Source organism: Gorilla gorilla, chromosome 23 (genome assembly GCF_029281585.2).
Source record: "Gorilla gorilla gorilla isolate KB3781 chromosome 23, NHGRI_mGorGor1-v2.1_pri, whole genome shotgun sequence".
NCBI lineage: Eukaryota > Metazoa > Chordata > Mammalia > Primates > Hominidae > Gorilla > Gorilla gorilla.
Window position 1 is genome coordinate 15,599,077 of NC_086018.1, and position 22,635 is coordinate 15,621,711.

General features: G+C 49.8%; 2 protein-coding genes across 10 annotated transcripts in view; one reads left to right on the forward strand and one right to left on the reverse strand.

Annotated features, from left to right (window-relative positions):
- SLC25A18 (solute carrier family 25 member 18) overlaps nt 1–12,461 on the forward strand; it is a 31,407-nt gene extending 18,946 nt beyond the window's left edge. For 4 of the 8 annotated variants that reach the window (XM_019018494.4, XM_063704956.1, XM_019018495.4 and 1 more), the window contains 9 exons: nt 3,900–4,119; nt 5,182–5,304; nt 5,503–5,558; nt 6,707–6,797; nt 7,567–7,685; nt 9,043–9,208; nt 9,832–9,986; nt 11,502–11,577; nt 12,006–12,461. In XM_019018494.4, coding sequence (XP_018874039.2) covers nt 4,100–4,119; nt 5,182–5,304; nt 5,503–5,558; nt 6,707–6,797; nt 7,567–7,685; nt 9,043–9,208; nt 9,832–9,986; nt 11,502–11,577; nt 12,006–12,147 — 948 coding nt within the window. In that variant the 5' untranslated portion in view covers nt 3,900–4,099 and the 3' untranslated portion in view covers nt 12,148–12,461. Of the gene's footprint in view, nt 1–3,750; nt 3,873–3,899; nt 4,120–5,181; nt 5,305–5,502; nt 5,559–6,706; nt 6,798–7,566; nt 7,686–9,042; nt 9,209–9,831; nt 9,987–11,501; nt 11,578–12,005 lie in introns of all 8 variants that reach the window. The other 4 variants (XM_063704957.1, XM_055374861.2, XM_063704958.1 and 1 more) reach the window with 2 other exon arrangements.
- Nucleotides 12,462–14,097: 1,636 nt separating this feature from the next.
- ATP6V1E1 (ATPase H+ transporting V1 subunit E1) overlaps nt 14,098–22,635 on the reverse strand; it is a 33,432-nt gene continuing 24,894 nt past the window's right edge. For both annotated transcript variants that reach the window (XM_063704959.1, XM_004062979.5), the window contains 5 exons: nt 21,918–22,007; nt 20,852–20,920; nt 19,003–19,097; nt 16,456–16,543; nt 14,098–14,665 (listed from right to left, as the gene is read on the reverse strand). In XM_063704959.1, coding sequence (XP_063561029.1) covers nt 14,603–14,665; nt 16,456–16,543; nt 19,003–19,097; nt 20,852–20,920; nt 21,918–22,007 — 405 coding nt within the window. In that variant the 3' untranslated portion in view covers nt 14,098–14,602. The remainder of the gene's footprint in view (nt 14,666–16,455; nt 16,544–19,002; nt 19,098–20,851; nt 20,921–21,917; nt 22,008–22,635) is intronic.

The window sequence follows — 22,635 nt, forward strand, 5'->3', positions numbered from 1 at the left end:
AAAAAAAAGTATCAGGAACTAATCTCCAGTCCTATCAAGTTAGGCATAAGGTCAATTTGTGACAGCTGAGTGTCACAGAAACCAAGGACAGGAATGCAACTGCCACTGGGAATGAACTGGAAGTGGGGATTTAAACCACCCCAGAATGTCCCCATTTTTGTTTCTTCTCCAGATGTGCTGCTTTGCTTTTCTGTATGTTTCTCTACGGACCAGCTACCTCTCCTCTGCCAACAGATCCAATTTGTGCATGTTATGGGTCCAAACACCACGTGACAAGCCCATTCTTCCAGTTTCTCAGACCAGAAACTGCACTGTCCCCTAGCTGCTTCTTCTCCCTCTTGCATCTGGTCCTTGGGGAAATCCTGTTTGCCCTGCCTTCAGCATATATCCACAGTTTAACCTTAACCACTCCTCGCCACCACTCGCGGGGGTGAGCAGCCTTCGCCCCCTGCCTAGATTACTACAGTAACTTCATTGTTCTTTCTACTTCTCTCTTTGCCCCTCTGCTATCTCAAAACAGCATCCAAAATGCACCTAGCAAGAGCATGTCATTCCTCTGCACAAAACTCTCCAACTTCTCTTTTTTTTTTTGAGACGGAGTCTCACTGTCACCCAGGCTGGAGTGCAATAGTGTGATCTTGGCTCACTGCAACCTCCACCTCCCAGATTCAAGCGATTCTCCTGCCTCAGCCTCCTGAGTAGCTGAGATTACAGGTTCATGTCACCATGCCCGGCTAATTTTTGTATTTTCAGTACAGACAGGGTTTCACCATGTTAGTCAGGCTGGTCTCGAACTCCTGACCTCGTGATCCACCCGCCTCAGCCTCCCAAAGTGCTGGGATTATAGGCATGAGCCACCGTGCCTGACCAACTTCTCTTTTTGTTCAGAGTAAAAGCCAACGGCCCATGAGGCTTTCCATGGTCACGCCTCTGCTCATTCGCTCTGTGGCTTTGTCTTACACGGGTTCACTCCTCACTGGCCGCCTTGCTGACCCCATAGCTCGCGGGCCTTACTCTGCTCTCGGGGCCTTTGCACTTGCTCCACTGCAAATGCTCCTCCCCCAGAGGCCTTTGTGGCCCATTCCCTCGGTTCCTTAGGAACAATCCCTTCCCTGGTCAAACCTCCACTGACATCTGTCTCCTTCCCTTCTGAATATTTTTTCTCCATAGTATTTATCACTCTGCTATCCTTAGGATTTCCTTATCTTGTTTATCATCATCTCCTCATCCAGAGCTTAAGTCCTTTTTTTTTTTTTTTTGAGATAGGGTCTCGCTCTGTCGCCCAGGCTGGAGTGCAGTGGCGCGATCTCGTCTCGCTGAAAGCTCCACCTCCCGGGTTCACGCCATTCTCCCGCCTCAGCCTCCCGAGTAGCCGGGACTACAGGCACCCACCACCACACCTGGCTAATTTTTTGTATTTTTTAGTAGAGACGGGGTTTCACCGTGTTAGCCAGGATGGTCTCAATCTCCTGACCTCGTGATCCGCCCGCCTCGGCCTCCCAAAGTGCTGGGATTACAGGTGTGAGCCACCGCGCCTGGCCAACTTAAGTCCTTTTTAAAAATTTTTTTACTTTATATAAACTGTTTGTTTTATTTATTTCTTTTTTGAGACAAAATCTCTATCGCCCAGGCTGGAGTATAGTGGCACAGTCTCTGCTCACTGCAACCTTCACTTCCCAGGTTCAAGTGATTCTTCTGCCTCAGCCTCCCAAGTAGCTAGGATTACAGGCGCCCGCCACCACACAGGCTAATATTTGTGGGGTTTTTTTTTGTTTTTTGTTTTTTGTTTTTTGAGACAGAGTCTCACTCTGTCACCCAGGCTGGAGTGCAGTGGCGTGATCTCAGCTCACTGCAACTTCCACCTCCTGGGTACAAGCAATTCTCCTGCCTCAGCCTCCTGAGTAGCTGGGACTACATGCGTGCACCACCATTCCCCGCTAATTTTTGTGTTTTTAGTAGAGATGGAGTTTCACTATGTTGGCCAGGCTGGTCTTGAACTCCTGACCTTGTGATCCTCCCGCCACTGTGCCCAGCCAATTTTTATATTTTTAGTAGAGACAGGGTTTCACCATGTTGCCCAGGCTGGTCTTGAACTCCTGACCTCAGGTGATCTGCCGTCCTCAGCCTTCCAAAGTGTTGGGATTACAGGCATGAGCCACTGCGCCCTGCTTCTTTTTTTTTTTTTAGGGGTCATAGGGTTTCGCTCTGTTGCCCAGGCTGGAGTGTAGTGGTGTGATCTTGACTCACTGCAACCTCCACCTCCCGGCCTCAAACAATCCTCCCATCTCAGCCTCCTGAGTAGCTGGGCCACCATGGCCAGCTAATTTTTTGTATTTTTGTAAAGACGGGGTTTCACTATGTTGCCCAGGCTGGTCTTGAACTCCTGGGCTGAGGCGATCCACCCGCCTCAGCCTCCCAAAGTGTTGGAATTACAGGCGTGAGCCACTGTTCCCGGCCAAACTTAAGTCCTTGAGAACTAGAATGTGTCTTTTGTTCACTACTATGTCACCAGACCTGGAGCAGTGCCCAGCACTCAGCAAATGTCTTCCTGAATGGATTAGTGTGGCACCAAGAGAAAGACTAATGTCTCCCCCACCTCTCCTCTCTTTTCTTACCCAAAACAAAATAGCTGGAGACAGCAAAGAATTGCTGGCAACCAGTCTCTCAATTGCTGGAGAGCAGTGAGGAGTGCAGGAGAGCTGGGGACCCTAAAGCAGCTTCAGGGCACCGGAGAGAAGAGGCTCCTCAGGGCCCGGGCCAGCCTGCGCCCAAGCGGAGAGAGTCCGGAGAGCTGCTCCTTACACCGCTCCTCTGGGGTTAAAGCAGCCCCACTCTGGCCAGGCATGGTGGCTTACACCTGTAATCCCAGCACTTTGGGAGCCTGAGGCGAGTGGATCACCTGAGGTCGGAAAAAATACAAAAATAAAAATTCAAAAATTCGCCTGGTGTGGTGGCACATGCCTGTAATCCTAGCTACTCCAGAGGCTAAGGCAGGAGACTGGTGTGAACCTGGGAGGCAGAGGTTGCAGTGAGCTGAGATCACGCCATTGCACTCCAGCCTGGGCAACAAGAGCGAAACTCCATCTCAAAAAAATAGCAGGCCCCCTCCTCAGAAGCTGTCATAATTGTTGTAGCTTCCACTTGTCAATTAGGAATATAATGTAGTTTGGTTTCTCAACAAGATCACATGAATTTCAGAAAACACAGTTTAATAGCCAAAAAGTAACTATGGAGCATCTTAAGTGGGTTTTTTGTTTGTTTTTGAGACAGTCTTGATCTGTCGCCCAGGCTGGAGTGCAGTGGTGTGATCTCGGCTCCACCACAACCTCTGTCTCCTGGATTCAAGCAATCTCCTACCTCAGCCTCCCAGGTAGCTGGGATTACTAGCCCACCACCACACCCAGCTAATTTTTGCATTTTTAGTAGAGATGGGGTTTCACCACGTTGGCCTGGCTGGTCTCGAACTCCTGAGCTCAGGCAATCCGCCCGCCTCGGCCTCCCAAAGTGTTAGGATTACAGGCATGAGCCACCACGCCCGGCCATCTTAAGTATTTTATTGTAGTCCTTGGACACCAAGAGAGGGATTCCTAGTTCATAGCAACTCCTCTTAAAATCCTTTCCATCCCTTCTGCTTCCTCCGGCGCCACTCCCATGCCTCTGTCCAAAATGCCCCAGACATCCTTTCCTCCAGCCTCAGCAGGCTGCTGTATCCTTCTCTCTCATTCCCCTTCCTTCTTATCTGATCCCCAGAGTCCAAAAGTTCGAGGATTCTGATTTGAATCCCAAAGTCCAAAAGGTTTAGGAAGGGAAAAAAGTGGAGCAAGCGGGCCGCATGAACCCACTAGTGACGTGCGTCCTCGCCCATCTGTGAGGTGAGTGTTTCTCTGACTACTTTGCAGGGGAGGAAGCTGCAGCCCAAGGAGGTCGTCACTTGCCGGGAAGGTGGCTCGGGCCAGGCTGCACTCAAAACCCGTGCTCTGTCCACACTGCTACGGGGCCAGAGCCAAGGAAGCTTCCACTTCTTCCCCCAGACAGCCCCAACAGCGGCTACCCCAAGGAGCCAGCAGCCTTGTGTCCTGGGATCCCCAGCCCCTGCAGAATGACCCACCAGGATCTGAGGTGAGCTCGGCTGGGGCAGCCTGAGGCCCTGGGCCCTGGGCCTGGCAGAGAGTCGCTGTGGTGATAGCACATCCAGGTTTCTGAAGAACAAGCTGAGTCCTAGGGAAGAGCAAGACCCCTGTCCCCCGTATAACATATACACTACATCTACTGCAGCAAATAACGTACACACAAGCATCTGTGCACATATATGTTATTGTTCAACATGGTTTAATTGTTTGGGTTCATCTTCTCTAACTACAAAATTAAGTTCACAGTTCTCTTTATCGTCCCAAGTTTCTTCCTTTGTGAAAAGCCCACTATCATCTACTCTTACCACTTCCAGGTAAATCCATCTCCAAATATTTTGTTCACAGTCTGCCTCCCGCCTGAAAGATAAGAAAAGTTTGGTGGGTTCCAAGGAGTCTGAGAAAGCTTTGTTTTCTATTTCCCGTCTTCCAAAGCTCCTATACCCAGCAGGGTGGGAGGCCATGTTATCTAAACTGTGGCTTTACTTTTGGCTGGAACTAGGTCACCTCAAGGGCTGACCGACTTGAAGCCTTCACTGTGGGAAGTGCCTGTTCTCTTATTATGAACAATAGCTGGCATTCCCCCACAGGCACGGTTTCCATAGTCCTCAGCAACCCTGGAGTGAGTTAGACGGGAATGCAGGCCCAGAGAGGAGAGGTCACAGTCAGGATGCAAACTCAGTTCTGCCTGACCTTCAGTCCGTTTGTGTGAGAACTGCACACGTGGCTCCAGGCCTGCGGAGGAGCCAGAGGACGGGCCGGGGAAGCTTGGGGCAGAGCGGTGCCCTGGTGGCGGCCCATGGGGGCAGAGCTGGGCTCCTCCCAGAAGCCCCTGCAGGTCCCAGCTCCAGGGACTTCCCGGGTTGCAGCAAGATGCCTCACCCGGGTGAGTGCGGCTGTCCTGTCTGGACCAGACCTGGGCCAGGGAGGCTGAAGAGGGTCTCTGGACACCTGTGGGGCTGGGGTTCCCCACTGTCTGTGCCCCTGCCCATTCCTGGCTGCATCCGCTCCCTAACCTGCCCCTCCCTCTGCCTCTCTCCTCCCCCTGTCCTAGCATCACAGCCAAACTCATCAATGGAGGTGTAGCAGGGCTCGTGGGGGTGACCTGCGTGTTCCCCATCGACTTGGCCAAGACTCGCCTGCAGAACCAGCATGGGAAAGCCATGTACAAAGGAATGTAGGTGCTGGCAGGCGAGCGTGGAGGGCAGAGGCGCCCGGGGGAGGGATGGGGCCCCCTTCCCTCCAGTCTCCAGGCAGCGCGCGTGAGCCTGGGGACTGGGGATCTGATCAGCTGGGATGTGCCCGCGGGAGCAGGGCATGGAGGCGGCTGGGAGGCCCGCTGCACACTTACTCCTACTCTGGCCTCTGCTTCCAGGATCGACTGCCTGATGAAGACGGCTCGGGCGGAGGGCTTCTTCGGCATGTACCGAGGTGGGCTTCTCAGGTCCCCTGGGAGGCTGGGCAGCAGGTGTGAGCGTATGGGACATGGGGAACTGGTGTTCCTTCCGTTACTGCGGGGATGGGGCCAGGGCTGCCAGGGGGTCCTTCCTGATGAGCTCTGTGCTCTTGGGTGGAGACAGAGGCAACTCTGGGTCCTGGTAAGGCTTCCGGAGACCCACAGAGCACACCCCCCGCCACCGCCTCAGTAAGAGCAGGCGAGCCCTCCCTACCTGCCTGCCTCTCTCTGCCTGGCTAGAAGCGAAGAGAGAGAGGCTGAAAGGGACTGAGCGACGGGGCCTGAGCTCCTGGCAAGGAGTTCTGGGTGGCTCCTCCCCAGCTCGGTCCAGCGTTGCTGCGGTCCCTGCGGGGTCCCCAGCCAGGAGGTACCTTGGACAATGGATCCCAAGCTGGAGTTGAGCCGGAGCTCGTATGCTTGTGCCGCCGAGAAGCAAAACACAAACCCTAGACAGCCCCGAGCTAGCAGCCAATGGGACTGGCTTGTGCGGCACAGAGGAGCGGAACCCCAGTCCCTGCGCCTGGCGCCTGTCACTGGAACTGCTGTTTTATCATCAGCGACCCCACCAGCAGCAACAAAAATAAAATGGCTTCCTGATAACCAAACTGAGGAGTCTGTAAGAAAAAAATACGTAAAAAGGGGAGAATGTGGGGCCGGGCGCGGTGGCTCACGCCTGTAATCCCAGCACTTTGGGAGGCCGAGGCGGGCGGATCACGAGGTCAGGAGATCGAGACCATCCTGGCTAACACGGTGAAACCCCGTCTCTACTAAAAAATACAAAAAAAATTTAGCCGGGCGTGGTGGTGGGCGCCTGTAGTCCCAGCTACTAGGGAGGCCGAGGCAGGAGAATGGCGTGAACCCGGGAGGTGGAGCTTTCAGTGAGCCGAGATCGCGCCACTGCACTCCAGCCTGGGCGACAGAGCGAGACTCCATCTAAAAAAAAAGGAGAATGTGGTAGGGAGTGGGAATGGAAAGTTATTTCAGTGAATTAGGCTCAGGAGCCCCACCTGGCCCCAAAAATGCCCTTCACTCAGTGACTGGCCTGGCTAGGGCTGAAGGGCAGACCCGGGGAACTGTTATTTCTGGGATGGCCTTGACTCCCCATCTTGTCCTTCACTTCCAGGGGCTGCAGTGAACCTCACTCTGGTCACTCCAGAGAAGGCCATCAAGCTGGCGGCCAACGACTTTTTCCGGCAGCTGCTCATGGAAGATGGGTATGGCCAGGTGGGGTGGGGTTGGATCCTTCACTGTGTGTTTTTTGGGAGAGATGGCAGGAAGAAGATTTCAAATGTGCCTCAGTATACCTGCCTGCATGCATATAAATATGTGCACACATGGCTGAGGGCTGGTGTGTGTTTGGGCTGCTGGAGAGTGAAGGGAGAGAATGAGCTGGTATACTTTGGAAGTGTGACAGATAATATAGCGAACATATAGCATATACAGACAAATCCATCAACTAGCCAATAAATTTTTAAAAATCAGCCACCAAGCTGTGGCTGAGCTGCAGTGGCTCATGCCTGTAATCCCAGCACTTTAGGAGGTTGAGGAAGGAGGATCGCTTGAGCCCAGGAGGTCGAGGTTGCAGTGAGCCATGTTGGCTCCACTGCACTTCGGCGTAGGTCACAGAGTGAGACCTCATCTCGGGAAAAACAAATCAGCCCCCAAACACTTTCTAGCTCTCTCTGTGCCTCACATTGCCCAGTGATGTTCCTGAAGGGATCAAGGACAACGCCTGGTCTGGGTAGTTTTCTCTGTCACTGTTTTCAGCTTCCATGCGGTGCTACCTCCCTAGCAGGCTTTGCTTTAAACTTAGTCCCCTGTCCGTACAGAGACCACACCTAAGGGCTAGCTGATGACTTGACCAGCTGAGTGAGTGGCAGCCACGGGTGCCATCCAGGGAAAGTCCCCCTCTCACAAGAGGGCAGCTGCACCAGGGCAGGCCTGTGGCCTGCGGCTGAAGGAGCCTGACGCCTGTTCCCATAGGATGCAGCGGAACCTGAAGATGGAGATGCTTGCCGGGTGTGGGGCTGGGATGTGCCAGGTAGTGGTGACCTGTCCCATGGAAATGCTCAAGATTCAGCTGCAGGATGCTGGACGCCTGGGTGAGGCCTGTCCCCACCTCCTATGGGAACAGTAAAGGGCTGGGATTGGAACCAGGCACATCCCACATCCCAACCTCATTTGCTAGGCTGTGTGACCAGTCAACTTTCCAAGCAGGTAGAAGTCTTTGGCCAGGCATGGTGGCTCATGCCTGTAATCCCAGCACTTTGGGAGGCCGAGGCAGGTGGATCATTTGAGGTCAGGATTTCGAGACCAGCCTGCCCAACATGGTAAAACCCCATCTCTACTAAAGATACAAAAATTAGCCGGGCATGGTGGTGCATGCCTGTAATCCCAGCTACTCGGGAGGCTGAGGCAGGAGAATCACTTGAGCCTGGGAGGCAGAGGTTGCTGTGAGCTGAGATTGCACCACTGCACTCCAGCCTGGGCAACAGAGTGAGACTCTGTCTCAAAAAAAAAAAAAAAAAGTCTTCATTTATGGTTACCCATTTCATCAATGCTGCCAGCTCTAGAACAAATAGCAGAAACGAGAATGTTGATTCAGAGGGTCAGAAAATACTTAAGGCTTCTGTCACATTTTCTTCACAATTAGACTTGATCTCCTAAAGATTTTAAGAAATGCCGGCCGGGTGCGGTGGCTCATGCCTGTAATCCCAGCACTTTGGGAGGCAGGTGGATCACCTGAGGTCAGGAGTTTGAGACCAGCCTGACCAACATGGTAAGACACCTTCTCTACTAAAAATACAAAAATCAGCCAGGTATGGTGGCACATGCCTGTAATCCCAGCACTTTGGGAGGCCAAGGCAGGTGGATCACCTGAGGTCAGGAGTTTTGAGACCAGCCTGACCAACATGGTGAAACACCATCTCTACTAAAAATACAAAAATCAGCCAGGTGTGGTGCACGTGCCTATAACCCCAGCTACTAGGGAGGCTGAGGCAGGAGAATCACTTGAACCCAGGAGGCGGAGGTTGCAGTGAGCCGAGATCGCACCACTGCAAAAAAATAAATAAATAAAATAACTAAAAATAAAAATGACCTACATAGGCTGAGAAATTGTTTAGAAATGGAAGCCAGATCAAAACCAGTTTTAATGGGAGGGTAAGGAATGGAGCCCTAAGGAACGTGGCGGAGAAGCAAGCGGGCCAGGCTGTGGCTGTGCTCTTGGGAAGTGTTCTCAGCATTGGGATAGCTCCTGAGATACTGTAGACCTTAGGAAGACATCCTCAGAGCCAAAAATTAACATTCTAAAATTAGGACATTCTTCTGGATGCCAGCTGAGGTGTCAGCCTGGCCTCTGAACTGTCCCAGGGGCAGAGATTGAGAGCCACACTCAGGAGTGTTTCGTAGCATCTGTTGGGGACCAGGTAGTGATGAGGTCTGTCCTTTCCCTTCCAGCCGTCCATCATCAGGGCTCGGCCTCAGCACCCTCCACCTCCAGGTCCTACACAACTGGTTCGGCTTCCACCCACAGGCGCCCCTCTGCCACCCTCATTGCCTGGGAGCTGCTCCGCACTCAGGGCCTGGCTGGGCTCTACAAGGGCCTGGGTGCCACTCTCCTCAGGTGAGCCTTTCTTCCGGTTCCCTAGGACAAGTGCACGGGGGAGGGCACGAGGGCCAGAGAGCTGGTTGTCCCTATCTGCCTCTGTGTCCTTCCCAGAATATCCAAACCCAGGTGAGCAAACGATTTCCATGCTTCCTGTTTTGTCTGGAACTGGCCAGGGTGGCACAGAATGGGTACCTAGAAGACTAAAGTTTTAGGCCGCTTGCATAGTGATGACCAGGCCCACAGGAAGGCTGGGTGTTTTGTGGCCCAAAGGCACCTAAGAAAGCCCTGTCTACAGAGGACCGCAGAGTTCATAGTAATGAGTGGCCAGGCCCCTCATCTTCCCTTAGCCTGCCTGCCCCTGTACAGAATGCATTTCCCGCCTCGGACTTGCCTCTGGCAGTCAAGAGGCTGCAGGTGCTGCAGGGCAGAGGAAGGAGCTGGGAGGGCGGAACAGATGGCAACAGCTCTTTTGTCCCCTGCTGTCCCTCACCCACGCTCACGGGGCACAAAAGAAGGGATGAGTCCCCGTGGCTCCTCTCACTGTAAGCCCCACAGCTCACAGCAAAGCTCATTGTCTCACCTTGGGTGGCAGCCCCAGGGCAGCTCGGAGCTCAGTGTTTCTCCTTCCTCCTCTGCAGAGACATTCCTTTCTCCATCATCTACTTCCCACTGTTTGCCAACCTTAACAACCTGGGGTTCAACGAGCTCGCCGGTAAGGCGTCCTTTGCACATTCCTTTGTGTCAGGCTGTGTGGCAGGTTCCGTAGCTGCGGTCGCAGTGACGCCTCTAGATGGTAAGGAGTTGGGAGATGTGTCCTTTCTATGGGATAAACAGTAATTTTGCACTTATAGATGAAACAGCCTGACCCTGGAAGTCATACTGGGTTGCAATCTGGCTGCTGGCAGAGGCTCACTAGAGGCCCTCATGGAGAAAGTGGGTCCCAAGAGACCTTCCTTCTGTTTCTCATCCCTGACACATCCCTCACCTTCAAGATGCTGATTGCTTTAGCTTTTCATCCCCTCAGAAGAGTTGTGAGCCCCAGCTATAAATTATTGCTGATGTGTTAAAATTTGGGGCTGGCCGGGTGTGGTGGCTCACGCTTGCAACCCCAGCACTTTGGGAGCCCAGCACTTTTGGATCACCTGAGGTCAGGAGTTTCAGACCATCCTGGCCAACATGGTGAAACCCCGTCTCTACTAAAAATGCAAAAAAAAAAAATTAGCAGAGTGTGGTGGCGGATGCCTGTAGTCCCAGCTACTTGGGAGGCTGAGGTAGGAGAATCATTTGAACCCAGGAGGTGGAGGTTGCAGTGAGCCAAGACCACACCACTGCACTCCAGCCTGGGTGACAGCACAAGACTCCATCTCAAAAAGTAAATAAATACATAAAATTTGGGGCTAATGGTGGGAGCTAAACGCAGCGTGAGAAGACAATGCTTCCCTCCATGTTAGGGCTGCCTCCAGCTCCCTAAACTTGCCGGTAGACTTCCTATACCAACAGTAACCTGGCCAGGTGCGGCGGCTCATGCCTGTAATCCCAAAACTTTGGGAGACCGAGACAGGAGCCCAGGAATTTGAGACCAGCCTGGGCAACAAAGTGAGACCCTGTCTCTAAAAAAAAAAAGTGAAAACATTAGCTGGGTGTGGTGGTGCATGCCTGTAGTCCCAGCTACTTGGGAGGCTGAGGTGGCAAGATCACTTGAGCCCAGATGGTTGAGGCTGCAGTGAGCTGATTGTGCCACTGCACTCCAGCCTGGGCAACAGAACGAGACCCTGTCTCAACAAAACCAAACAAAGCCACAGTAACATGACTCATTTATTTTATAGCTGAGGCCCAAAGAGGAAGACCTCCACTTATAGATCACACAATGGCAGAACTGGCCTCATGACCGTTTTTTTTTTCTTTTTTTTTGTTTTTGAGACGGAGTCTTGCTCTGTTGCCCAGGCTGGAGTGCAGTGGTACAATCTCAGCTCACTGCAAGCTCCACCTCCCTGGTTCAAGCGATTCTCCTGCCCCAGCCTCATGAGTAGCTGGGACTACAGGAACGTGCCATGCCTGGCTCATTTTTGTATTTTTAGTAGAGATGGGGTTTCACTATGTTGGCCAGGCTGGTCTCAAACTCCTGACCTTGTGATCTGCCCACCTCAGCCTCCCAAAGTGCTGGGATTACAGGCATGAGCCACTGCGCCCAGCCTATGAGTCAGTTTTATATTTGGTGGCTCTAAAGGAGGACCCAGCCCCTTAGTGTTGAGGGGAGGACACCGAAAGTAAGCTGTTCACTACTTACTTTAACTTTTACTTGATTTAGTTCTGAAAACTCGAATCCAAACCCTCAAGAAAGGCCTGGGTGAGGACATATACAGTGGGATCACCGACTGTGCCAGGTGAGAGCCAGTGGCCCCTCAAATGGTCCTGGGACAGGTTCCTCTGCGTGGGTGTCTGCCTAGACCAGATTTAGAGACCAACTTGAATTGCTGGGCTCTGGGTTTCTTTGAAGTCTGTCTTTCCCTCACCTCTCAAAGAAAACGGAATGTACTGGGAGCCTTTTTCTTCTTCCTGGCATCCCTACAGCATCTCTCACCAAAGATTCTAGCCACATCAAGCCTGTTTCCAAGGCCTTGACCCAACTGCATAAGTAACCAACCTGCGTGCACCTAGCGGGCGAGGCACAGCTCCCACACCGTTGGCCTCCTGCTCTTGTTGTGGAAGGCACTATTCTCAAATGAGAGGTGCACAAATGGAGAGGCTGCCACTGAGGGCTGCTTGCAGAACGCCCCTGCCCATCAGCTCACTGGCTCTTCTTTCTCCCCAGGAAACTCTGGATTCAGGAGGGACCATCTGCCTTCATGAAAGGCGCTGGCTGCCGGGCACTGGTCATAGCACCTCTCTTTGGGATTGCTCAAGGGGTCTATTTTATTGGGATTGGAGAGCGCATCTTAAAGTGTTTTGACTAGACAGAGCTGGAGGTCAAGTCCCTGCGCTCGCCGCCCTCTCTCTAGCTGTTTTACTTAGCCTAGAGGGGGCAAGGGCAGGTGGGGCCATTCTGGCCTGCCTGGTCCTCTGCGTTGTAGTGCTACCTCAATCTCGGGAGAAACAGCCCTATATTCTAACAAGTTGAGCACAGCCTTCTTCCCCTTCGTGTCTACGCTCGTTTTCCTTTGTGGGCACAGCTACCAGAGGCTTTTGGAAGCCCCTAACCACCTACTTTTCAACAAAAATGGTACTTTCGTTGTATTAATTGCAGGACCTTAACAGGTAGTCACAATAGAAGGGTTGTTTCTGTATTTTAACATTTCTATTTCACAGTCAAACTCGGCATTCTTCAGTCAGCTTGAGGATTTAGCATTGTTAATCTTGGACTCCATAACTTATGAGTCCTAGCACTGATTTTGAGGAAAAGGAGGATCAGAAGTTCAACGGACCGTGAAAGCCCTCAGAGTCAGCACCTAGTTTGAGACCAAGCACCCTTTAGAATCCCTGGATGGCTGAGGGGGCTGAGGCTGGCTCTGACTGGGCAGCCCAGCCCCTCCCCCAGAGCCCAGGCTCTTGCACACCCCTCCCTGTAACCAAGGAACACTTTGAAATAAAGGTGAATGGCTAAAATCTCATCTGTTCATCAGTGGGTACAGCAGAGAGGCTGCAGTGAATGCTGTCACCATCTACTTTTCTACGTCCATTTCAAAACCAAACATTAAAAAGGGCATAGAAGCAGACCCCCGTCACTCTTCAAACTGTTACTTGTGGGGGTGGAGGAACACAGCCATAGGGAAATATCTGCTTGTTAGTGACACTGGGTTTTAAGCCTTGATTCTATCCCTTCATAAGTGAATCGTCTTGAGGAGCTGAGTTTGCTGTGAGAGCCCTGCTCACACACCTCGATTCCTCCCCCAAAGGCTGCTACAGGAGAGATAATGTCACAGCAGCAGGGCCAAGTCCTAAGAAAATCAGCACCTTCTGCAGGAGCTGGTGTTTACAATAGTCCCACCTACTGCGAAACCTGGGCTAACAAGGAAGAGGATGGTGCTAACATGGTCAGCCTTGGGGGCCTCACTCTCTGTTATGAGAACTGCATTTGAGTGTGGGCCCTAGAGACAGACCTCAATTCAAGTCCCAGCTCCACCATGTACTAGCTGTAAGGCCCTGGGCAGCTCTTAGTCGTCACCTACGGAAAAATAAAACATGGGACAGGGAAGGAAGAACAGGGCCTCTGTGAAAGGATCTGGTTCCAGCACACAGTGACCTGCTCCAAAATAACTCGGTTTTTTGGGGTCTGGCGCCGTGGCTCACGCCTGTAATCCCAGCACTTTGGGAGGCCGAGGCAGGCGGATCCGAGGTCAGGAGATCGAGACCATCCTGGCTAACACGGTGAAACCCCGTCTCTACCAAAAAATACAAAAAATTAGCTGGGTGTGGTGGCGGGCGCCTGTAGTCCCGGCTACTCGGGAAGCTGAGGCAGGAGAATGGCACGAACCCGGGAGGCGGAGCTTGCAGTGAGCCGAGATGGCACCACTGCACCCCAGCCTGGGCAACAGAGCAAGACTCCGTCTCAAAAAAAAAAAGAAAAAGAAAAAACAAACAACTTGGTTTTTCTCATTTGGGCAACACTAATAAAACTATTTCCTCAATAAAGTTGTGCAGCCCTTCTAGAGGCCAGGTCACGCTGAAGAGCCATGTGGGGTGTGTGGAAGATTGCAAGGGTGGAAAGAATGCTCCTGGTGATGGGCTGGGAACAACGGGCAACAGCCCAGGGGACCCCCAGAGGGTTAACAGGTCCAGGTGCTGACAGCTGTCACCATCAAGTGCCACGGGGATTGGGAAAATACTTCTTTTCTAGGTGCCTCAGTAAGAATTTGACTCTGTCAAAACCTAAATTTGTAGTGCCTTACACTAGAAATCACATTAAATCCGCATAACTCTTTTAATAAATAAAGCATATTCATGGCTTAGATTTTAAATCACATTTACAGATGAGGGAAAACTTCTAGGCCTAAACAGGTAACAGTAAAGCGACTACTGCTGGAAGGAGTGGTGTGCCACATGCGCCTTAAGCCTCAAGAGTGGGGACTGCAGGGCCAAACACCAAATACATCACCTTTAGGCCAGACGGAGAGTGGAGACCCAGGAAGCCCATGCAACCACCATCTGCCCCCTCCCCTAGTGCTGCAGAACCGGCTGGACACTGTCACACTTTCAGAAGAACTGGAGATGGGTCCTGATCATATTACATGAAGCTTTCCACCATTGTGAACAATTAGGCAAGGCATGAGTGACAGAGGGGCATCGCTGATAAATACAGAGCAATACTGGGGCAGTGAAGAGGAAGCTACAGAGACATTCGTGTTTCTTCAAATATCAGAAGCTTCCACATCACAGCAGGAGAGCTGAGGACGAGCTCCACCTCCTGAAGGCTTAGTCCAAAAACTTCCTGTTGGCATTTGCACCAAACAAGGCTCCCCGGACTTCTGGCATCATCTGTGGAGAGAAAGTGTAATAAATACGCAATGTCAGCTGAAGAAGTTGTAGAGCGCTGCACATCTTTTTTTTTTTTTTTTTGAGACGGAGTCTCGCTCTGTCGCCCAGGCTGGAGTGCAGTGGCGCATCTCCGCTCATTGCAAGCTCACGCCATTCTCCTGCCTCAGCCTCCCAAGTAGATGGGACTACAGGTGCTTGCCACCATGCCTGGCTAATTTTTTTGTATTTTTAGTAGAGACGGGGTTTCACCATGTTAGCCGGGATGGTCTCGATCTCCTGACCTCGTGATCCACCCGCCTCGGCCTCCCACAGTGCTGGGATTACAGGCGTGAGCCACCAAGCCTGGCCAGAGTGCTGCACATCTTAACCACAGGTGGAAAGCCATGAACCTCTACGTGGCTGGGAAGGACTCACAAAGCCACGCACATCAAAGCCACCCTCTCCTTCCCTGAAGCAAGTAACACATTCCTTGGTGAGAAACTTAACTCATCCCAAATCTGGGGTTCAGACTGCTTACAAAAGGGACATATTAAAAAAAAAACAAAAACAAAAACCTAAAGTCACTACTATCTCAGACTTAACTCATCATAATCATCTCACCACAATATGCTGGGTCACCTACACTCTTTCTTCAACAAACATTTACTGAGTGCCTACTATGGCCACAGCAGCTGCAAAGAACACTTCCAATGCCAGCTTAGGCTGGAAGCACTTGCTACAGCCACTGATGAATCCTCAGGAGAACTTAACCCTGGACTTCCAAGGCTCGGCTGTCCAACAGGGCAGTCCTAGCTACAGGTGGTTATTGTGTGCTGAGAAACTGAATTTTTCGGTTTAATTAAATATCCGTAAGTGAGTAGTGGCTATGATACTGGATGGGACAGTGGCTACTAGGAAACAATGTTCTGAGGTTTAAGTTACCCGAATATGAAAAAATCAAGGTGAAAGTGCTTTAGTTATAAGACAAGTATCTGCATAAACAGTAAACTGCATATCTAGGTCAGGGAATAACTAGGTCGGCAGCCACAGCAATAGACTACCACTAGAAGTCTAGAAGATGCCCAGCATTTTAGAACAAATGGAATTTTCCTGGCTTCTTTCCTAGAGTTCCTGTGTACAAATCTGGAAACATCTGAAAAGCCAGCAGCTTTATGATAATTCCTTTAAATAAGTATTTGTGTCTGAGCACGGTGGCTCACGCCTGTAATCCCAGCACTTTGGGAGGCCAAGGCGGGTGGATCACCTGAGGTCAGGAATTTGAGAACAGCCTGGCCAACATGGTGAAACCCCGTCTCTACTAAAAATACAAAATTAGCCGGGTGTGGTGGCATGTGCCTGTAATCCCAGCTACTTGGGAGGCTGAAGCAGGAGAATCGCTTGAACCTGGGAGGTGGAAGTTGCAGTGAGCCGAGACTGCACTCCAGCCTGCGCAAAAAAGAGTGAAACTCCATCTCAAAAAAGCAAAACAAAACAAAAAAACACAAGTATTTCCTTTAGTTCCCATCACTCCTGTTAGAGAAAGAATTTGTCAGCACCTTACATGTAGTAAAATGTACATATTCGAATCCTAGGTCAACAAAACCCTTGTTCTGACCCCAAATTCACCCTCATGTAAATGTTACCACCTCAGCAAATGCTACTACATGCCCAATTCTCATTCTTTTTTGAGAAAATGTCCAAAACTGTGGAAAGACAGCAACAAATCCCAAATACCAGTGAATGGACACATGTTCTCTGTCCCACTTCAAAGTAACAGCAGACCAACTACCAAGAAGTACCCCCACACTCACCTGCTGGGCTATGAGATCCAGCCGGCTTTCCAGGGTGTTGGAAACCTTTATTTTACGATCTCCATTATAGATCTCAACTCCACCAGCTCTGCAAAAAAAAAAGCACAGGAAATAATCATTTTCAAAGACTTGAGAAAGATACATGGTACCCTTTACTCCCGCAGAGGAATGCCCTTGTCTTGGTGTGTAGACTGCGCAACCTAAGCAACAGGCTTGAAAGGAACTGAAAAAGCTTCTGAAGATGTAACGCACAGTTGGTTTCAGGAAACCCCAGTCCCCGCCCAGATGTCCATTATATGAAACAGTGCAGTATTTGCATACAACCATCACACATCCTCCCCTATACTGCAAATCATGTCTACAGCACTTAAAATAGCTAATACGATGTAAATGGTTGTTATACTGTAATGTTTAGGGAGTGAAAAGAAAAAGTTGGTTGAATTCACAGGTGTGGACCCCAAAGATACAGAGAACTGACTGTATTCATCTCAATAACTGTCATTTACCAAGTGACACTATGTGTCAATTTGTTTTTTTTTTTTTTTTGAGACTCGCTCTGTTGCCCAGGCAGGAGTGCAATGGTGCGATCTTGGCTCACTGCAACCTCCGCCTCCCGAGTTCAAGCAATTCTCCTGCGTCAGCCTCCCCAGTAGCTGGGATTACAGGCACCTGCCATCACGCCTGGCTAATTTTTGTATTGTTGTAGAGACGGGGTTTCACCATGTTGGCCAGGCTGGTCTTGAACTCCTGACCTCAGGTGATCCGCCCACCTCTGCCTCCACAAGTGTTGGGATTACAGGAGTGAGTCACCGCGCCCAGCCTGTGTCAATTTGATTTTATGTTACAAAACCTGTTTTAATTATCACAGCCAGCCCTCCCCAACAAAATGAAAAAGAGAAGATTTCATCTCAGTTTGCAAATCACTCAGTCCTCATCTGAATGTTTTCTTAAGCCCAATCCTGCTCATTACTGATGAGGCCCTATCACAACTGCATGTGTGTCTGATAAAAGATGCCACTGCTGGCTGGGCGTGGTAGCTCACCCCTGTAATCCCAGCACTTTGGGAGGCCGAGGTGCTCCCAAACTCAAGTTTGAGGCCAGCCTGGCCAACATGGCGAAAGCCTGTCTCCACTAAAAATAAAAAATTAGCTGGGCATGGTGGGGCGTGCCTGTAGTCCCAGCTACTTGAGAGACTGAGGCAGGAGAATTGCTTGAACCCAGGAGGCAGAGGTTGCGGCAAGCCGAGATCACACCACTGCACTCCAGCTTGGGTGATAGAAAGAGACCCTGACTCAAAAAACAACAACAACAACAAAAAAAGAGGCTGAGTGCAGTGGCTCACGCCTGTAATCCCAGCTCTTTGAGAGGCCGAGGTGGGCAGATCACAATGTCAGGAGATCGAGACCATCCTGGCTAACACGGTGAAACCCCATCTCTACTAAAAATACAAAAAAATTAGCTGGGCGTGGTGGCAGGCGCCTGTAGTCCCAGCTACTCAGGAGGCTAAGGCAGGAAAATCGCTTGAACCAGGGAGGCAGAGGTTGCAGTGAGCCAAGATCATGCCACTGTACTCCAGCCTGGGTGACAGAGTGAGACTGCCTATCTTAAAAAAAAAAAGTGTCCAAGGGACTTTCTTCAATGTTAGTCAGTAGTGTGGCTAGGTGGCCTCAGACAGGCCAGTGAAATCGAGAAAATGGCACTGGCTCTCCCCTTGTCAGGAGTTTCTACCGCCTACCCCAACTACACGAAGCTTGTTAGGAACACTGATCCCAGAAATGTTCTGTCATTTCCTCACAGTCATAAAAATACCACTCATACTTGCAATTCTATCTCTAAGGAACCTAACTACCAGGCATACACAATTCTTGTTTTGGTAACTATTACTTAGAAGGAGGGAGTATCTACCTCAGCATCCAATACAGAGATCTGGTCCTAGCTTTCATTCTGGGGGCCACCTCCCCGCAGAAGGAAAGCAGTGACCATAAACCAGACTTGTTTTTTTTTCTGAGATGCAGTCTTGCTCTGTCGCCATACTGGAGTCCAGTGAGTGGCGTGTTCTTGGCTCGCTACAACCTCCGCCTCCTGGATTCAAGCAATTCTCCTGCCTCAGCCTCCTGGGTAGCTGGGACTACAGGCGCGTGCCACCACGCTCAGCTAATTTTTGTATTTTTAGTAGAGACAGGACTGGACTGAGCAGAGGGTGGACTGGTATGATAGGGAGTCTAGCTCCCTAGGCCATGTTGGCCAGGATGGTCTCGATCTCTTGACCTTGTGATCTGCCTGCCTCGGCCTCCCAAAGTGTTGGGATTACAGGCGTGAGCCACTGCACCCGGCCAAACTAGACTTTTAGAGTATATGTAGCCAGCCAGCAAGGGAGAGCAAGAGAGCACTGCAAGAACAACAGGAACGGCTGCAAGTAGAACACACCACAGCTCTAGCCTTGTGTCTAAGAGTGTGTTGGTGAAAATACCATTTAAAAAAGGCCTGGTATAAAGGCCACTCTCCCAGGGAGAGAAGGTAGCTGTTAGCAGCAGGAATACTCCTTACATGTCTTCAGGCAGGTAGGACTCCTGGTCAATTTGGACATCAACATCGTTTTTGGTGGCAATTTTGTACATAGGAATTGCCTTCTGCACTGCAGCCTGGAAGTATAGAACACAATGAGAGGTGTCACTAGGAACTATGAAGCAAGTATCCAAAAACTCAACAGACTATATAAGCAAGGATACCTCCATTTATCCCATGTAAAAGAACAGAGGCACCGCTGGTGGGAATGTAAAACGGCACGGCCACTGAGGAAAAATGACAGTCTGCACACAGGAGGGAAGAGATGTGAATGGTTTCTGTCAAGATTTAACAGGGCTTGGCAGGTGATTAAACACACCAGAGGCAGTTATTAGATTTGAAACATGGATCAGCAGGAGGAAGATACATTATTCCCCCCAACTGAGAGTGTTAGAAGCTGGGGGTAGGTAAGGAGAGAAGGGAGGGAAGAGAAGTTTGGCTGCTGACATGAGCTTAAACTGGCAGTTGCAGATGAGGGGGAGACAGCAGGCACCAGAAACAGCGGTGCCATGCCATACCCATAAGGATGGTTCTTATCAAAGTAACAGTATAACAGGTCCTCAAAAAATGAAGTACAGAATTACCACATGATCCAGCAATTCTACTTCTGGGTATACAGACAAACGGATAGAAAGCAGGACAGATATCCGTATACCCATGTTTGCAGCAGCATTATTCACAACAGCCAAAAGGTGGGAGTAACCCAAGTGTCCAGTGACAGATGAACGGATAAACACAACGTGGGGCATCCATACCGTGGAATATTATTCAGCCTTACAAAGGAAGGCCATTCTGACCCACACTACAGGGACCTTGAAGGCATTATGCTAAGTGAAATGAAACAGTCACAAAAGGACAAATACTGAATGTTTCCACTTATATGAGGTGAATGGGGGAGAAGAGAAGAGAAATAATGGAGAGTTAGTGTTTAATGAGCACAAAGTTTCAGTACGGGAAAATGGAAAAGTTCTGAAGATGGATGGTGGTGATGGCTGCACAATATTGTAAATGTACTTAATGGCACAATGTATGGTTAAAATGGTATGTGTATTTTACCACAATTAAAAAAAAAAAGAAAGGCAGGGCACGGTGGCTCACACCTGTAATCCCAACACTTTGGGAGGCTGAGACAGGCAGGTCACAAGGTCAGGAGTTTGAGACCAGCCTGGCCAACACGGTGAAACCCTGTCTCTACTAAAGATACAAAAAATTAGCCAGGCATGGTGGTGCATGCCTGTAATCCCAGCTACCTGGGAGGCTGAGGCAGGAGAATTGCTTGAACCCGGGGGGGCAGAGGTTGCAGTGAGCCGAGATCGCACCATTGCACTCCAGCCTGGGAAATGAGAGCGAAACTCCATCTCAAAAAAAAAAAAAAAAAAAAAAGGAAACTAGATCCCTGGAATAAAAGATAGAAGTGGGTTTTTACGGCCAGGCGCGGTGGCTCATGCCTGTAATCCCAGCACTTTGGGAGGACGAGGCGGGTGGATCACCTGAGTTTGAGGACCAGCCTGGAGTTCGAGACCAGCCTGGCCAACATGGTGAAACCCCCCCTCTACTAAAAATACAAAAATTAGTCAGGCATGGTGGCGCACGCTTGTAATTCCAGCTAGTCTACTTGGAAGGTTGAGGCAGGAGAATCGCTTGAACCCGGCAGGCAGAGGTTGCAGGTGAGTGGAGATCCCACCATTGCACTCCATCCTGGGCAACAGAGTGAGACTCCACCAAAAAAAAAAAAGAAAAGAAGGAAGGAAGGAAAAGAAAGAGAGAGAGAGGGGAAGGAAGAAAGGGAGGGGGGAGGGAGGGAGGGAAAAAATTATCCTAAGTTCTTTACCTTTACCAGAGGGAAATCTTGTTTCCTGCAACGAACAATCATTCGGGGCTCCAGCAACTGGTACAAACCCTGGAAGAAATAGTAGATACAGTCAGTAGAAAATGCAAACTATAAAACAAAGCAACAGGCCGGGCACAGTGGCTCAGGTCTGTAATCCTAACACTTTGGAAGGCCAAGGCGGGCAGATTGCCTGAGCTCAGAAGTTCGAGACCAGCCTAGGCAACAAGGCAAAACCCCATCTCTACTAAAAATACAAAAAATTAGCCTGGCATGATGGTATGTGCCTATAATCCCAGCTTACTCAGGAGGCTAAGGCAAGAGAATGGCTTGAACCCAGGAGATGGAGGTTGAAGTAAACAGAGATGATGTCAATGCACTCCTGCCTGGCTGACAGAGTGAGACTCTGTCTCCAAAAATAAAAATAAAATAAAATAAAGCAACAGTAAAATAAGATGCTTCTACAGTTCTTTCATTTAGGTTGGAAAAATTTCCCCTGCTAAGTTCCACTAACAGATGGCATATACCACATGAGACCATGGAAAGATCTATCTATCCCAAACCAGATAAATGAACCCAAACCTTTGGTGATAGAAACAAAATTCATGCAGACATCTTATATTACATCAACCAAGCTGAGGACAAATATTATTGTAATTAACATAAGTAAAATAAGGATTCACAGCTCAGCAGTAAACAATTAAAACATATACAGTGTTTGGTCTGAATCCTAAATCTAAAGCAAGTATTTTAGTGGCAAAATCAAATTAAGGGAATTTAAAGCTAGCCATTGCAAGCAAATTTGACCCTTAAGTCATGTAAGACTACATAATTGAGTAGTAGGCCTGGAAGTCTTATCCAACCAGACAGATTTACTATTTTCCTATGCAGCACACATTTTAGATATGGTCAAGAGTGAAAGTAAAAAAGCTAAAAGAAAAAAAAAAGGGTGAAAGGAAAAAAACTAGAGAAATGAGAAAGCAGGAAAAAATAGAGCTGGTCTCTAACAGGCATTCTAAATTTTCTCAGAACTGTGGCTATCAACAGTAGATCTGGTCTATGAGGGTACCTGGAGAACCAGTCCATCCAGCAGCACTTGGTACCTGGTTGTATCTTTTACCACCTTGCTGAGTCTCTGTTTTGCTTCATTTAGTAGGTCCTACAAAGATTAGAAAAAATAAAAGTTATCTACACATCTGGGCAGTCGGCTCAGAACCCACTGTGAGGCTGATCCTGGCTCATGCTCAGCTGCCTCACATTTTATTGCTGGATTTTCATTCAACACACATTCCCTGAGATCTGAGATAAAGCAGGGGCTGTGCTGGGTACAAGGAAGCATGTAACACCATCTCTGCTCCCAGGGAGTCCACGGCCTAGCAGAGAATAGCTCAGGTAACCATCAGTTCAGAAATCGACACAAGTGACTGACATGGAAAGATGCGTGCGATGTAACTTTGAAAATCAAGCTATTGAACGGTTATACAAGATTACCCCATTTTTTTTAAGGAAAAAAAAAACAGATGTCTGGCTATGGATCGAAATACCAACAGTCTACCTTTGGAAGGCCAGATTACGAATAATTTCAATTTTGTTTGTTTGTTTTTGAGATGGAGTTTCGCTCTTCTAACCCAGGCTGGAGTGCAATGGTGCAATCTCGGCTCACTGCAACCTCCGCCCATGGGTTCAAGCAATTCTCCTGCCTCAGCCTCCTGAGTAGATGAGACTACAGGCGCCCACCACCACGCCCAGCTAATTCTTGTATTTTTAGTAGAGACAAGGTTTCACCA